An 18,103-nucleotide genomic window follows, 5' to 3' on the forward strand; every position below is an offset into this window, starting at 1 on the left:
GTTTCCTTTTCTTGTAAAGATCTGTTTCTCTGCTGCCTTTCCTCTGTGCCCCTCAACAACTTCCTCACTCCTATTTCCTCTTTTCTGTGCTGCAGGATACCCAGATGGTTTCCTGCAAATGCTTTGCATCCTTTGCACAAACTCCATACACTAGAACACCATTTCCTTCCCTTACAAGAGTGAGCACTTGTCCTCCTTTCAGCTTTTTATTTCTCTGAAAGGATTTTTGACTGCCATTCCATGCAATTCCGGCCAATCTGATTCTATTCAGTATGTCTGAATTTTCCAGCTGCCATTCTGTCTATTCAGATAATAAAAACAGTGATACTTCTTTGCCATTGTTGTATCACTATTTTATCTTGAAGTCTTCTGGTTTTCTTTGGATTGGAGCTTCTATCTTTAAATTAGTAAAGCAGCAATCAGAAAAATAATGCCATCAGTTTCTAAAATACAGTGTGCATTATTTACAGCATGTGTAATATATAATTTATCTTATACTAAGTTTGAACAGAAGGTAGTGGGGATTTAGACCACTTTGACCTAGTAGAGTCATCAGTTAAAATTTTAAGCAAATCAATAGGAATTTTTAAAAAGTTATTTTAATTTTAAAAAATCAGTTACACATTAAGAATATTCATTAATTGATAATGTTATTTTGGTAGCAGTTGCACAGGAACAGCATTCAGTTTACTGATGGATATGAAGTAAAAGAAGATATTGGAGTTGGCTCTTATTCTGTCTGCAAGAGATGTGTTCATAAAGCTTCAAACATGGAATATGCTGTGAAGGTAATTATTTTGTTATGAACCACACTTTTCAGATTTTAGCATTGGACATCTTTTATTTGCCATAGAGAAACACAGAGATTAAGATTAATTTTTTTAATGTAAAAGTATTTTATATACAGCTATAAAAGTAAATTCATAAATTCTTCATAACAGTCTTCAGTCTTCTATAACTTCCAGAATAAACTTCAGCTCTGTTTTTGCTTCCTGGTTTTCAGCAAGGTATTTATTGTTGTTTTTGTTATTCTCTAGGGCTTTGTAGCACTTCTGTGAAGGCATTAAATTCTCACTTGGAATCAGTAGATTTCCCAGAACTGCAATGATAAGGTTTTTTATCTTTCTGTGTAATAACCTAGGACCAAATGGTTATTATGAAAGCAAGAGTATGGATTAGCAGACTTTATAAGTGGAAAAAAAGAGCAGTCTTTAAATCCTATTCTATGGGGCAGTTCTCTTTTTGAATTGCTAAACAGCTTAGTACTTAATTATGTAAAATACAAAGATTTATTAAGTATGTAGATTGCCTCCTCTAAACCTTCAAGTTTTAATCTGGTAGTTAAATACTTTATTTTATTCTGGTTCTGGCCAGGAACAGATTTGACTTCTGTCCTTTCAATTTGAAGTAATTTCTTGAAACTGCAAGAAGGTCCTGGCATAGCTGATAATTCCCTCAGCTATAATATTTGTTGTGAAGATTCACTTGCTTTTCTATTGCCTCTGTTACGGCATTTTTTTCCTCAAGGAATCTTGAAAAAAAGAATAAGGTACCAGTGTCTGATGTGTTAGCAGGGGATGGGTAGCAGTATGGGCATAAGGATAAAGGGCTAACATAACAATAGAAGAGACATTATAGAAAATTCTACAGTTCAGGAGAGGAAAAAAGTGAGAAGAACAAGAATACATTTAAGTAGGGTAAATGTTATTTTGCTTGTTTGAACAAGGTGAACTTGAGAGCCAGAGATTCAAATGGACTTTTGTAATGAATGTGTTTGAATTAACTCTGAGAAATTTTTATTTTTACTATTTTTTTTGTTCTCTTTCTCTCCTACTTTCTTTTGCTGCACCAAATGTTTGAGATTAGCATTGTGAAAATCTGTTGATTAGCATCATCCAACCAGTATCTCGTGTTAAATTAGGAACTTCCTATTTTATTAAATAATGGATCACTGAAGTCTTATCTACTGAACAGCCTTGCATTATTTATTACAGCCAAAGAGGTTAGGTTACTTATCCTCTGAAATCGTTTTCAAAAGAAATTTTTACATTTTTCCCAACATTTTTTGCTTTGCCTTGCTTTTCCAATTTAACAAACTTGGTTTTGGTTATAATCTATGCCTTTTGCAACAATAAATACTGCTTAACTGTTGATGCTAATAAGTGTACCAAAGCATTAAACTAGATCCACAAAAAGAATTATGCCTATGTCTGTATGTGCTCTTACAGATTATTGACAAAAGCAAAAGAGATCCAACAGAAGAGATTGAAATCCTGCTGCGCTATGGACAGCATCCAAATATTATCACCCTGAAAGATGTAAGTACTGTTTTAAAGACATCCTGTAGTGTATTACAATTCTGAATAACTTCTAATTTGAGAGATGAGAAGCTACATATTTTAGATTTATGTTCATGTTTTTCAGTATTTAAATATAAAACAATGCAATTTATTCAGTAGTATCTAGTTTTTTTACTGGGATGTCTGTGTTTTCTTTTAAAGACGCATATATTGTGGTACAGCGTTATTCTAAGGAGTCAAATAATTCACCCTTCATAAATCCTAGCAAGAATAATTTACTTAATGTTGGCTGTGTTTTTAAAGGATCAGGGAAGTTTTTTGCTTGCTTAGTTAACTTTAAATCTGATTTCCCCTACATTAATCAAAAGCAATTTTATTATATAACAAAGGACTTACTGTTAGCACAGTGCCCGAAGTATTTTTCATGGACAGTAGCAAGTATTACTCAAGTAGTATTACTACAAGTAGTAGACAAAATCTTTCCATGTTCATGGTTTTCACTGTTTTTTATCTTTATCTGGCCTCTGTATGAACACTATCTAGGTATTTTTTCCTTGTATTGTTTGCTCTGACCATGGAAACACTTTGTCCATAAAAAGCAAGGAATAATACAAGCTGGGAGGTAGAGGGTTTTCATAGTGAACAGTATATTCTGATGACCTAACTGAAAAAGAAAATTGTCTCCTTGGTTATTCATTAAAGAGGATTAAAAATTAAAAAGACGTATGCGTAATGACTTTCTTAGACTGCAGGGAAATATTCTGGTCCCTCAAACCAAACCTCAGGCAAAACAGCAAACCATTTCCAGGAAGCTGAGCTCAGCTGAAAGGAGATTGTCAGACATTTTGAAGCCATTAGAACAACAGCTCATAAATACTGTGGAGATGAGCACTAGAGAACTCTACATGAAGCTGATCTACCATAATCTGTCTTCACTTTATTGATATCATACTGTTTGGCCCTTTCTTGGACAGAGAAAATAAGGTAGATATTCAGGGAAGCCCACCAGGGAGCTTATCTTCTTGTAAGCAAGATCCCACAATTACAGTCCCAGTTTCTGTTCTGTTTCATGTGGTTGGATAGTAAAACTACCTGGAAGGAGCTGTGCTGAACAGAACCTGCATCAGCATTCATGGTGCTTTCTTTTAGTGCTGAATGCTGGGCTCGTGTGTTACTTTAATTCATAACACAGCTTATGTTATTTAAGCAGGAAGACAAACATGAGAATGTGAGCACTTAACCTGAACTTAAGCATGATGAATATTTTACATTGAGAACAGAAATCCAGGCAGTCTTAAACAGCTGCAATATATGCTGAATTATTTCACTTTGTAATTAAACTTTTATTATCATCAGTCATCTTCCAGCAGGAATCATCTTTCATGCACAGCAAATAGGAGACAGCACACAAATAGGAGACTACAAAAAAAAAAAAAAAAGCTTTAAGCCCACAAAGGGAGAAAGGCTGTAATTCTCACTCACTTCTGCTTCAAGATCAGTTCCCCAAGCAAGATTATGGAAGGATGTAAAGAGATATAGAATTCATATGTAATAGAATATTGTATAAATCTGTAGGAATTTGGCATTAAGTTTTTTTTGTCCTAATACAGACCCATGGGGCAGATTGCTTGCATGTCCCACATTATAGTGGTGTGCTATTACAGCTTTCAGAGAAGATAAGGAGTATTTTGCCTTCAGGTGTCAAACTCTAGAGCACCATTGTATACCAAACTCTAGAGTACTATTGTAAAAATAAAACTCATTGTTGATTTGCTCATTTTTTCATTTAGTTCCACATCAAAACTGAAATGTTTCTAATCTGAAGTGCCAAAATAAAATAGTTCAGCATTTAAATGCCTGCTTTGGAAATCATTATTCTGCAAGAAACAATTTCTATCTTTTCTTCTATTTCAAGAAGAAATGCAGTAATATTTGAATTTTGCTTAAGATGGAAGTTTTCATTCTTGTTCAGCCTTTTTATGTAATTTAATTCTGAAGGTGTTTGGATTGAAACAATGGATATTCAAGAGACCAAATTCTTTCTGCAGTGCACAGTTCTCTGGGGGTTTTCCTTCTGATTGTTATCAGTGGTCTTTTTCAGTTACACAGTATATAAACAAAAGGAGCTATATTGTGCTAATTCAGATCTCCTTCTTATCCAATATCCTGTCTCTGACAGAGGCCCTTAGTGCATGCCTAGGAAACAGTGTAAGAAGGGAGGAAGCACACAGCTTCCAACAAAACATTACCTAGAAACTTCCTGTGCCAGAACATTATAAGTATTTTACCCTTTTTATGTAATACTTACTGTTCTGTAACAGAACTTTTGTCCTGCTTTGAGTTATTTAAAGCATTGCCTGAAGAATCTTTTCAGAAACATTTTAGAAACCCGAATACAAGATATCCAGTCTCCCTGTCCAAGTGCTTATTTATGATTTCAAAATACCTCATAATATGTCTGTAAAATCTTACTTCCCTTGGCAAAAACCTTAATTTCTTTCTCCCCTGCATTATGTTTTGTTCATACGCCTACATCTGTTTCTCACTATAGTTTCTTCCACTTTACCTTGTAGAGCAAACATAATGACTGACCTGTGGCTTGTGCTCAGAGTTAATTTTAAAAAGTAGTGTCACATTTGTGACCTTAGCCTGATACAGTGCATCTGTGAAGAAAACTTCAGCAGTATTTATTCAGAAAGCAACTTAAGTTGGTAATGCCATTAGAGGATGGTAAAACAACTTAAGTTGGTAATACCATTGGTGCAAGGGGAATGGTTTGTTTGGGGTGAGTTATCTGTGGGGTTTTTTGGCTGGCAGACAGAACCAGCAGATAAAATAGTAATCAAATGCAAATTTTGCTTGAATTTGGCAATACTGAGGTGTGTATGCTCTGTCATGTCAAATGAAATAAGCTGATCTCCTCATGTCATACCAGGATTAGAGGAAGCATGCCTATAAAAAAAAAAAAATCCAGTTTTGTATCTAGAATTAGGTAATTCTGCTTTTGAATACTGTGTTATATTTAAAGTCTTAATACAAACACATTCAGGTGCTCAGTCATTTATATTCCATGGGGGAAAAATTCCTGTTAAATGAGAACACAGAAACCCATCATGTCTTCATCTCCTTAAGATGATAAGCTTGTAATGCCTACAGAATTATTTAGCTTTTTTTTTTTTTTTAATTTGCTGAGAAAATAAATCCTTTTAGTATCTTTAGGGGAACAAAAATTTTGATGCTTAGAGCTTTATTAGCAACTTTTTCCCAGGTAGCTTAAGACCAGGGAATTGGGATAAAAACCTGGTTTTTTATTCTTATTTTCTGTTACTTAGCTGATATCTATTCCTTAATGTATTTTACTATAATTTCGGTAATTGTTTCTACTTAAACACAAGGTTTTTTTATTTCACACATTTTACTGAAAATAACAATTACGACATCCCCATAAAAGTAGGTTGAAACGATTAAAGGGAACAGTCTGTAAAGGATTTCACTGAAGCAGGAATTGTTTCTGGATTAAGTTGGAACTCCCAGCCCAGGTTGGATGGGGCTTTGAGCAGCCTGATCTAGTGAAACATGCTCCTGCCTATGGAGGAAGGCTGGGACTAGATCATCTTTAAGGGCACTTTTAACTTAAGCCATTCCATGATTCTGTGGAAGTGGAACTGAAATGAAATGCTAAAGTGTAAGTACCTTAAAATGTGCTTTGGTATCACTCAGTCTGTAGTGCCCTCTGGTGAGAATGTAAAGAATTCTCAAATGCTTCCCTGGATGATAAAATCCATGCAAAAATTGAGCCATTTTCCATGACTAGAAGTAAGGGATAAAATATGCTTATTTTAATACTTTTAGACTTTGGCATAGTCTTCATGTGCAGAGTGATGTATAAGTTTTAGGTGTTTTTCACTGTTCACAGTGGCTATTTGAGATAAATTTTGATTAATTTTTTTCCTTTTTTTTTTTGTCTGACTGTTGGAATGATCTCTGTTTATATTTTTAATTTGGTGCAATAATTGCTGCTTGAACTAGCTCTGGTTTTGCCTAATTAGACTAGTTTCCATTTTTTACTACTTAATTTCTCATGTCTGGTTTCCTTTGTTGTAGTGAACCTTTGTGGGGGAAACTACCTGTTACTTATCCTTTTATCTTTAAACACTTTCATGCTAGTATTTCTATGTTATTTTGGTACAGCATTGCCTTTTTGTGACTGTTTTGTGTTCACTTCTGAAGATGCACAACATTTGGGTATAACATGTGGGTTATGAAATCAGGGGAAAACAATTGAAGAAAACAGCTCGTGGACACACCTGCACTATCTCTATGTGCCTCACAGAAGACAGCAGAGAATAAATGTTTTGAAGTTGAAATTTTTATGTACTTTTTGCAGGTGTATGATGATGGAAAATACGTATATGTAGTAACAGAACTTATGAAAGGAGGAGAACTGCTGGATAAAATTCTTAGGCAAAAATTTTTCTCAGAACGAGAAGCTAGTGCTGTTCTGTTCACAATAACAAAAACAGTTGAATATCTCCACACACAAGGGGTAAGTTTTCATCTCAGACAAAATGTTTTTTGCTATTGAAAGCTTCTCTTTCAGAAGCATAAACTTGTATCTTGATACATTCTTCTGTGTGGTAATTAAGTAGCTTTTGGTAAACAATTACATTGCAGCAGGAATTTGTGTTGAAATCAAAACTTTCCTTATCAGCTCAGTACGTGTTCAGATAACTGAGATGATGCAACTGTTTCTGTTGTTCTTTTGCAGTCTGTCAGTCCATTATCTGTGGAATATGCAGATAATTACTAACAGGATATGAGGAGAAGAAAGTCCAGGAAGAAGTGCTAGGACCAGTGTTGTTGTATAGCCATGGGACTTAATGCAATTTCAGTCTTGTCCTGTGATATACTCTGAAAATTTATTTTCCACTTGTTATACTTGTAACTCCTTTGACTTCTTGGTTTCGAAGAACATGGTTTATGACTTGTAACTCCTGTGCCATAGGATCAGGAATTTGTAGGAGACAGAAAATTAGTACTTTGGGAAATTAATTTGGAGACAGAGGAAGTAGTTCAAATATAGAGAAGGACAGTGTGATAATTGCATGGCAAGAAAGACAAGTTGTGTTGCATTTTTAAGTAAACAAGAAAAAGGAGATGGAGAAAAAGGAGAAAATAAGGGTGCAAGGAAAAAGCCAAGCTGCTAATACATGATGTTGTTGCCCAAGAAAATATGTTTTTGGAACATATAGTACTCAAATTATTTTAAATAACAAAGAATTCAGTACATACTGCCGTGGCTGGAAGCTATTATTTCAGAAAACTTATGATCAAAGTTATCTGCTATCTCATTCTGTGATTCATCACTCCAGTCGCTTTCTCATGTGTGTGGTTTGGTTTTTGAGCCTGTGTGCACAGATTATAGTCCTTGGCCAGCAGCACCCATGGGAATTATGATCAAACCTTGATACCTCTGTATGGAAATACAGATAGTAGAATAACAAATCCTAACTTGGTTCATTCTTGCCACATGTGGCTAAAAGATACCCAGAGTCCTTGCATCAAGTAAGGGATTTTAGGGGTTTTACTTTCTTTACCGTAGATATCCATAAATATTGGCATTTTCATTTGTATTAGACCACACACACTTTGGAATGTTTGCTTTTGTAAATTTTCAAGTCTTACATTAAGTACACCTCCACATGAAAGCTGGCCACATATGTAAATATGTGGGCACTTCAGCAGTCTAATTATTTTTTGGAAGAGTCTCTCATATCTTTAGTGAATTTTCCTGTTGAAACTCCTTTGGACACTGGAGGAGCTTATTTGAATATGGTATTAGGTCATATCAGGTTTGACAGTCTCTGCATCTGTGTGCAGTCTCCACAACCGTTCCAGGGAGAGTTTCCTCATGGAAATTTACCTTTGGGAAAACAGTTTAACATTGGAAGGTGTTTCACTTATTCTTTGACATAAACATTCTGGTTGCTTGGGAAATAGTGTTTTAATTTGAACTGCACTGTTAGACTTATTTGTCCTTCTACTTGACCTTGCTTCCCAATCTTCCAAAAAAAGCATACAACTCAAGCAGACTGTTCTAGAAACTGCCAAATCCTCAGCTATGTGCTGCTCCCATTCCATTGCTCACTTCTTCCTTTCTACCCTTTTTAGAATCTCTTTCAAAAAACCCCCAAAACATCAACAAGACTAAAACTGGGGCTTTTTTTTATTTGCTTCTTGGAGCAGTAAAGGTTGTTTCACTTATTATTGGGGGAAAAGATAAAAACCAAGGGCAATCAGGAACTGATTCTCTCATACACTGACATCTCAGGCCAGGATGTTCCCCTTAACACCTACTGTTCCAAGTCAAATTCTTTAATATAATTTTTATATTTCAGCTTACAGAGTGCTTATTTCCATAATTTTAGGTGCTTGGTTTGTTAAATCTGAGAATTGCATGGGATTTACATGCTGGAGAAGTCTCTACTAAATAGACTTAATGTTTTAAATGGCTTTGCAATGTGCATGACCCTCTGCACTTTTACCCCTTAGTCTCATACTGCTTTCCTGAAACCCTGCTAGGTTTGGATGAGTATGTTGAGCTTTTGATTTCTAGATATCACGTACTTGTAGAAGTCTGGGGGTATCTTCTTGTTCTAATGTGATTATGAAATATTTCACAATCTTTTCTGTTTCAATTTAACCATGAAAAGCTGTGTTTAACATTAATGAAACACATAGCACAACAAGGAAGATAAAGGCCCTCATGTTCAGCTTCAATATTTAAAGGAGGACACTTAGATCCACTCTGCTGTCTTACAGTGGTATATACCCTGTTCTTTACAGAGAGCAAAGTCTCTGGAGGCTGTAGGCTTACTAGTCTTGTGAAGAAAATATAGCTGGTCATCTGATTTCAAAGACTGTCCTTGTGCAATTCCAGGTTTTGTTAAGGCTTGTTATAACATAGCTTCAAATTCTGCCAGAACGTTGGCAGCTTCTCCAGTATTGTCAAGCATTTTACATCTCGAGCCCCTGCAAAAGCAGACACTTGGGAACCAGTACGGGCTTTTTTGGTACTTGGAGAATACCTCTTTGATACTTCATTGGGGTTTTTTATTATTATTATTATTATAATACCTTCTTAATCAGGCTTTAAGTGTTTTTCTGAGATTAATTCAGACTACCTGAATGAAGAGAATGGAATACAGAGTTACTCCAGCAATAACTAGTCTGTGGTTACATAGCAAGGTGGCACATCAGCAGTTATGGGCACCCCGACTCCAAAAGATATTAGAAACCAAAAGTTTTGATTTAAAGAGCCTGGTAGTTATGCATGTTAAAAAAGAAATACATTATTCAACCATTAGAAGAGACATCTGGAACTGTCTGCACAAATAAATTAGGGGGGCGGGGATGTGTGTGCAGGAGGTTTTATAGTTAAGAGTTTCCAAGCTGGAATTCATGTGCTCCAGACACCATGGAGCATCAAAACACTGCAGCTGATGGTGGAAGCTGGAACTCTGGAAACTAAGCACACTGGTAGGAGACTTAATTTTAAGTACCAGAATTGCCAGTTAAAATAAAAAGCTTTTCATATGTTTAGTTTATTGTATTTAATGATTTAATGGGGTTTTTTTTGTTTGGTTGTTTTTTTTTTTTTAGGTTGTTCACAGAGACCTGAAGCCTAGCAATATTCTTTATGTTGATGAATCTGGTAATCCAGAATCAATTCGAATTTGTGACTTTGGCTTTGCAAAACAACTGCGAGCAGAAAATGGTCTTCTGATGACTCCATGTTACACTGCAAATTTTGTTGCACCAGAGGTAAAACCCAGGATAGTTTATATGCCTTGATATATTTTACTGGGATTTTTTTGCTAGATACATTTTGTTATTGTTGTTCTTGTGTAACAAGTAGAATCAATCTGTAAATAGTAAAAATTTGAAATGTTACCGTTTTTATAGCATAATCAAAGCATTTCTAAGCATTTTTTTCAGAAAAAATATTTGTCTCCCTAAGGTTTTAAAGAGGCAAGGTTATGATGCGGCCTGTGACATATGGAGCCTTGGTGTTCTACTTTATACCATGCTCACTGGGTAAGAGTGATTATAATTTGCTTTGCTGTAGAATAAACCAATGCAAACAAAACCAGTAATAAATGTAGGCCCACTGTTGCAGATGTTTCTATCAAAGCACTGATTAATCTCATCTTTGGGGTTGAGAATACGCTTCGCCTTTAGTAAAATCCAAGTTTTCAGGGACTGATGTGAAAAAATCTTTGCTTCTATTGTCTCCTCTATTTCAGGGTTTTAATTTCTGCTTAAAGGTGATTTTGCACTAAGAATGTATTGTTTCATGTGAAAATTAAAAGATAGATTAAGCATATATATTGAAGAAAATGTATGTTGCAAATACAATTACAATGCATTAAGGCATGTTTGTGTGCAAAATCCAGCCACTGAATGTCTGAAGTGATGCAGTTAGAATATAATAAATTCAACAGAAAGGCATTTGTATATGCAACAGAAATAAATTGTATAAAAGCTTATAAGGAATTCAACTATAGTACCAGAAGTTCAAAATAAAATCTATTTAGCAGATGCAATAGCAACTATCTTTTTATGCTAGATTATTCAGATTGCCACTTTGGTAAAAGTTAACATCATCAAGGATTTTCATATTTTAAAATAAATAAGTGACAAACATACTTGGTTTTAAGTGTATCTCTTTTTTGGTTGGGGGCATTCTGATAGCAGCAAGAGTATGTATAGTCAAGCAAGGAAAACTGGTGCACCTTTCTTCCTCTGGCATTAAACCAGCATTTATTCTTTCTCAGATATTTAGATTTACAACAGAATGGATTGGTTTAGTACTTCACTAGAATATGAAAGCTTAAGGAATACTTTCTGTAATTCAGGAACCACCAGTATTTGAACTGCTATAGGAAAAAATCTGCTTTTCAGACCAGATACAGAGGAAATACATGCAATAAGAACAGATCTATAGTCAGTGCCACGTATTTTCACATGTTAAGAATAAATTCTTTTTACAGCTGTTTAACTATTTGTTGCCTATAATTATGTTGAACTTGCAGTCACATTTATAATACTGAGACCCAGGTTATGGAAGTTGCTAACATTGAATTTGTTTGGTTAAATAGCTACACTCCTTTTGCAAATGGTCCTGATGACACCCCAGAGGAGATTTTGGCCCGAATAGGAAGTGGAAAGTTCTCCCTCAGTGGTGGTTATTGGAACAGTGTTTCAGACACAGCTAAGGCAAGTATATTTGCTTTTTCTCTTGGGGAATCAGGGATGGATTGCAATGTAACATTGTTGATTATCATGTATATGTTGTATCATAGATGATTGGCTAAGTTCCACCCACTGTTATATTAAAATACTGATCTAATCCCTTATGTGCCTAGAATTTTGTTTCCTGTTTTTGATCGGTTCATGTTTCAGCAGTCACTTGCATGTAGGAGGAAAGAACAGGTGTGACTTACACCTGTTCTGGTTAAGTTAACTGTAGCAGTTAACAGCTGTCCATAGAAATATTGTGTGTTCTGTCAGTGTTCATACACACAGTTATCCATGGTAAGGAGTGCTTTGATAAAACTTCATGTGGAAGCATGACATTCAAAAGTCATACAGGTAGTCTACATCATGATAATGAAAACCAATGAAGTATTACATTTTTGAGAATTCTGGTTTTGACAGCAAATAGACTCTGGACTTCAGTGTGCAATATCCTCTATGCCCCTTCTATATGGATGCTTAAAATGCTAAAATTTTCCATGTTTAATTGGATACCTTCCTTTTGTGTTACACTGTTAGCATTGCTGGGTGGTTTTTCATTTGTTTTAAATGGACATGATGAACATATTTTTATACCTCTAGAATCTTTTATAGTTTGAACTATTAATCTCTTTTAAAGTTGAAGTTCTGCTGTTATTTCCATTGACCTTTGTTGACAGGACCTTGTTTCAAAAATGCTTCATGTTGACCCTCATCAAAGACTGACTGCAGCTCAAGTTCTCAGTCACCCCTGGATAGTTCACTGTGACCAGTTGCCTCAATACCAGCTGAACAGGCAGGATGCTCCCCATTTAGTGAAGGTAAGTAGATATTTTTTCAGCTTGCTGTTTAGCCAAAATCAGTGTAAACAAAAGGGGTTTGTTTTTAAGGTTGGGGGTAGCATGTGTGTCTTCTAAATACTGTGAAAAAGTTGTTACAAGTGGATGTTGCACTAAGCCGTAAAATGAACTTGGAATATGTAATAGGATTTAATGTGAAACCACTTACAGGTGATAAATCTAATAAATTGGAAAAAAAATTAATTTTCTTGAGTTTGAAATCTATTGCGCCCAATCTATTGGGCTTACTTACACTGGAAGGCTTAAGTGCTTTTAGAAACCAACTTAAATAATTCTTCCTCAAGTGAAAAATATGAGGTGACTATAAGGGAGCTGTAAACTCATTTGTTAACTTTACAGTTTCAGAGGAGAGTACTTGCCAGTAACTGAAGGAAAACAGAATACTTTGTGATCACAGTAAAAGCTGAAGTCAAAAGGGCATTGTTAATTACTATAGTATCACACTTCTGCACTCTGTCTGAAACAACCTGGAACTTTTTCACTTTGAATAAGCAGAGGAAAATCAAAAGAAATTGAATTCTACTTCTTTGTATTCAACCTTGTTTTCAGTCCTACTTTCAAGAATCTCTTGTGCAACATAAAAGGGATCTGAAGAATATAATTAACACTCTCTCTGAGTCAGCTACTAGAAAGTTCTAGCATCCAAAACACAAGTGGGAAGTGGGGGAGTTCTATCCCAGAGCTCACAACTTTCTAAATTTTTTAAAAATTAATTTTATGTGTTGAATAATGTGGGTGATTTTTAAATATTTTGTTGGAAACTGAAATAGTTATGTAAGTGATAAGCAGACACAGTCTACCAATGGGATTTCATTCCCCAGCTCTTTCACACAACATAGTGATAGAACTTAATTTGGCAACCTAGCTTATACCTTCTGGGTTTGACTCCAAGCAATGTAAAACTGTTTATTACCCTAAAAAACCACTCACTCCTAGCACTGCTAGGACTTGAGTAATGCAGTAGTATGTTTCTGTTTTGTAGATGAAAATAGACTGAAAGTTGAAACCTGTTCAGAGTTTCTGGCATTTAGCACTGCTGTAGTGTGTGCATCAGTCACAACGTACTCTCACTGTTCTTTTCCCCTCTATCCCACAGGGTGCAATGGCAGCAACTTACTCTGCTTTGAATCGTAATCAGTCACCAGTTTTGGAGCCAGTTGGCCGTTCTACTCTTGCTCAGAGGAGAGGTATTAAAAAAATTACCTCAACAGCCCTGTGAAGTGACCTCAAGCAGACACTTGGTACCATGGCATAAGATGATAGCACAAATCATGGCGACAGGTAGCACATATCTGACAGATACCTGCAAGCACACTCTGTCCCAGCTGGTACCTATAATGCTGCTGCTCCTGCTGCTGCTACTGCTTTCATCTACTCTCGCTTTAAACTGTTGATGGCAAGTTACTGATCTTACTGGAGCTGCAAATGGAGTGACAAGTGGAGACAGTGAAAATTACCGTGTTCGCGACTGAGTAAACCAGAAGAATTACAAATGCCACCTCTGTCAAAAATACACTGAATAAAGCACTCTGCACCACATAGCATTATTTTTATAAGGAATATTTTTTTTGTCCCCTAAAATATTCTTTGTTACAGGTCGAGATGGACAGTTTATGTTAAGCACTTAGCTTAAACAATCTGTTTATATTAGCACTATACATTGTGCCATCCAACATTTTGTATGTTTTTGTAAACAGTTCACAAGCAGTACATTTCCGTGCTGTTTTCTTTAATGTATACATGCCTTGTTTTACTTAGATATTATTAATCATTATGACAAGTAAGTCTGATTAAACAGTTCACCTGGATTAATCAGTATTGTTGGACAGCTCTAAAAGAAGCCTGACTGTTAAACAGCTATTGAATGTAATACTATGGATAAGTAGTTTTCCTTGCCTATGTCTTTTCTACATTTCTGTGTTTTTGATGCCACATGTCACGTTATAAAATGTAAACAATGAATCTCTCACCATACTATATATCCTATAGGTAATGTAACCCAGAGAAAAGATAACTTTCTCCATTTCTCACTGTCTTTGTTACCCCTCCCCTCCTTTTTAGTCTCTCCCATCTAATCTCTGGACTCAGGAATTATTGCTAAATACTTTCTGATAGAGGACATTTCTATATGGTTTATTCTTATAATCCATTGTTAATATTTTATCTGTATGTGACTTTTGTTTAAGCTGCAAAGGAATTGTTCAGTGAATGAATGTTGGCATTATAGAAGAAAGGCAACATTTGAAGATAAAGCAAAACATATTGGTCACTAATAAGCAGCAGCCTACAAAGAGTAGATTTAAACTGCATTCATTGCAGTTGCAAAACTGATGGATCTAATGGTCTGTCAGTTTCTTTCTGATAATTTCAATTGACTTCAAAAGCAAAATGAGGGGCAGGACATAAAGATCTGTTTGGTTAGAATAAAGTCATTCTAATTTACCATGAAAATAGTGTTATCCCAGACAGGTAAGATGAAGCCATTCAGAGGGAACATTCTCACTTTTCCACAGATGGAGGTGAGTTGGTAATGAGGGTGGAAGACTCACTTTAAATACTGGTATAAACTTTTAATATTCTTGGCCTCTTGGTGTCTAAAGTAATTAAAGGCCCATCTTGATGGCTTGTCTTGAAAAGATGAAATTTCCCAAATGAGAATGGGCACTGGAATGTGTTTGAATACAGTGAGTGTTCCATTCCACCAAAATTACAGGCTGTGTAAAGTCCTTCCAGATATGAAATGACTTTGGGGAATTCTAGCTTTAATAAAATACGGATCTGGGTGAATGGCTGTTGGTGAACAATGCAATTTTGTGTTTTGCATAAGAAGGTATTTTCTTGGCTTAGTGGAATTAACTTTCTTTTACGGTGATTAATTGGCTTATTTCCCTGAAATCATCAGTGATTTATTGAAAGGAACAATCATCTTTATGACACCACAGATTTGCTCTGGATGGGAAGGTTTCTTCTGCCAGAATTTTTGAGTTCCTTGGGGAAGCTTCCTTTGCTAGATCTGCAAATGATCCCACTTTTATTGCCCTTAAAATTTTGCTAAATATTTAATCCATTATATAATTGTGAAGAAATTGGTTTTATAAACAAGGATTCTTAAATTAGCCTAGCTCTCAGAAGTTTGAAAACACAGCTCTTCCCAAGCAAACAGTATTTTTCCCTTACTTGGTGCTCTAACATTGAAGTTCCCTTTAACTGTACAGATGCAGCTACCCTTCCTTCAAGAAATATTTTTAAGTAGAGGCAGAAAAAGGCCATCTTTTTTTTTTTTTTTTTTTGACAGTGTCAGCAGTTCCAGAGGAATTTAGTAAAACCTTACCTCTCAAAAAATATATTTTTCAGCTCTGTGAGCAATTTTATATCAGGCTTCTCAAAATCTGGAAACTGTACTTTCTGGTGGCTTTTAAGGTGTTAATTAGAAGATTGTCATATCTAGTCAACCAAATTATTTAAATGCTGTTGAAATAAAAGGATGGCAGTATTTGCCAGTGTGTCAGTAATAACATTTCACTTCAGGAAGGAGTTCCTACTCTGTTCAGTGTGTGTCTATAGGTACCTGGCAAAGAACAGACCAAAAAGAGGAAGTGTTTAAGCTGCCTCACTATTGGCAATGTCCATATTAAAATAATATAAAAATACTTTCAGTAGTTTTATTGTAGCCTTATTTTGTGGTCCTCAAACTCATTAGTCAAATAGTGAAGCAAAGTCAACTCCTGCATTTATGTATCTACACTCTCAAGTAAGCTGTTAATTTAGTCTAGACTTTACAAATGTTGCTATTAAGTCATGTATATATATCAGAGGATGAACATTTTAAATTGTAGCAAAACAGGAAAATTTAGCACACCCTAAGCTGAATGTGTTGAAGTCTAGATCCACTATATTTTGAAATTACTTTCTAAACCAAGGTATAAAGGGCCTGCCTAATCAGGGAGGTGTATTTTACAGCCAGGCATGGTTTATGTACCTTACTTCCTGGTTTGGATCCATGTTCATGACTTCCATTTTTTTTATGTTTTTATAGTTGCAGTTGTTATAACCTGTAAAGAAATCCACATAATGCTTCTCTGAGTCTCAGCACTTTTCTGTTAGAATGTGAGTTTATGACACACTGTGTACATGCATTGCTGGACTGCTGCTTGGTCTGCAAAGCAAAGCAAGTGACTCAGAGAGTCATAGAGGATAAAAAAAAGAATGCAGATACAAGTGAATTTTTCTATGTGTTGACCATGGTTTGTTTTTAATTTTTTTAGTGTGAAATTACCATTTACTGTGCTTGAGAGCATGAGGGAACAGAGGGAAGAGTGAAGTTGCAATACCTATTAAATGCCATCTATGTCCAGTAATGGCAAAGTTCTGTGTTCATAATCACTATAACATTGAGTAAAACTTAAAAGGAGTTTTTCAAGAAAATAGTTAAAGCTTTTTTCTGAAGAGACAAGGCCATAAGAAAATAGATTTACGTGTCTGGGATTTGTGTGTGTGTGTGTGTGTGTTTTGCTTTTGTAAATGTGGTGTTACCAACTAAAGCTGTGCTTTTCTATTACTGGAAGGAAAGGATTCAAAATGTGCTGGCCCTTATTAAGCAGCAGTGGTTAATAGATAAATTTTCACTTATGAAAATGATGTAAATGATTAGCTTTATCTTGATACTCTTGACCTAATCAAAGGGAAGGTGTACTTATGAGGGATGTAATTATTTTGCAACCTAGTTGGGGGGGGGAAGTCTACTTAAACAATTTTTAAAAAATTACAAAATCACAGATAAAATATTTTTCTACGATTCTATACAATCATACTTTATACTAGTTTTCTCAGCATGGCATGTAATTGAGTCTAAGGTACTGTTCCAGAAAATCAGTGGTATTGTACCTTGTTCTAGACCATTACAATAGCATCTGTTAGATGCTTGGCACTGCTGTCATAGAATGAAATGCTAGTTTAAAAAAATTAATTGTACTGAATACTTTAAATGATTGTTTTATTCAGAGTCTGATCTAAGAGATGTTCCAATCATGCTATTAATGTGTAATTAAAACTGTTCCAGATGTAACTATGAACAGTTTTGGAAAGTATCATTGCTTGTTTTCCTGTCTAATGGCAGGTTTTGTAGTCTTCAAAAGAAATTGAAATTTCTACTATGAATAAACTTTGAAACATCTTCAAGGGTTCTTTTGTGTAATCATTTGTTCTGACCAGTTATGAAAGTCATTGATTGTTCATCACTAACTCTGAATTACCTTCACAGCACACTGAGCGTGCTTTGCCAGCCAGAAAGGGTTTGTAAAAAGCAGGTGTCCTGACATTGCAGCATGTTGAGGAAGGTAAAGATGGAGACAAAGGAAAAACTCCTGTTCAGCTGGTGCTTATAGACCTGATCTAACATACAACAAGACCACAGTGCAAGGATATTGTATTTAAAGACCCTGTCAGATTCCAGTCGACTCTAAAGTACCACTTAATGGGAGGCTGCTAAATAGCACTTGCAATGCTGCATTGCTCTGGACACCGAAAATATGGGCATGTTGGATAATTAATGCACTTTGTAAACATTTGAAACATAATAGTATATGCAGAAGCACTCCATAAACAACAGGCCTATGTTTTAGCAGCTCATACAACTTGGAAGCTTAC

General features: G+C 35.3%; 1 protein-coding gene across 5 annotated transcripts in view; it reads left to right on the forward strand.

Moving 5' to 3' along the window:
• RPS6KA3 (ribosomal protein S6 kinase A3) overlaps positions 1-17,635 on the forward strand; it is a 74,109-nt gene extending 56,474 nt beyond the window's left edge. For 4 of the 5 annotated variants that reach the window (XM_071430409.1, XM_071430410.1, XM_071430411.1 and 1 more), the window contains 8 exons: positions 663-788; positions 2,229-2,318; positions 6,688-6,846; positions 9,963-10,124; positions 10,321-10,397; positions 11,462-11,579; positions 12,278-12,418; positions 13,554-17,635. In XM_071430409.1, coding sequence (XP_071286510.1) covers positions 663-788; positions 2,229-2,318; positions 6,688-6,846; positions 9,963-10,124; positions 10,321-10,397; positions 11,462-11,579; positions 12,278-12,418; positions 13,554-13,676 — 996 coding nt within the window. In that variant the 3' untranslated portion in view covers positions 13,677-17,635. The remainder of the gene's footprint in view (positions 1-662; positions 789-2,228; positions 2,319-6,687; positions 6,847-9,962; positions 10,125-10,320; positions 10,398-11,461; positions 11,580-12,277; positions 12,419-13,553) is intronic. The other variant, XM_071430412.1, reaches the window with a different exon arrangement.
• Positions 17,636-18,103: the final 468 nt, after the last annotated feature.

The sequence above is a fragment of the Agelaius tricolor genome, unplaced genomic scaffold (genome assembly GCF_023055355.1).
Source record: "Agelaius tricolor isolate 1412-34295 unplaced genomic scaffold, bAgeTri1.0.p SCAF_7, whole genome shotgun sequence".
Taxonomy (NCBI): domain Eukaryota; kingdom Metazoa; phylum Chordata; class Aves; order Passeriformes; family Icteridae; genus Agelaius; species Agelaius tricolor.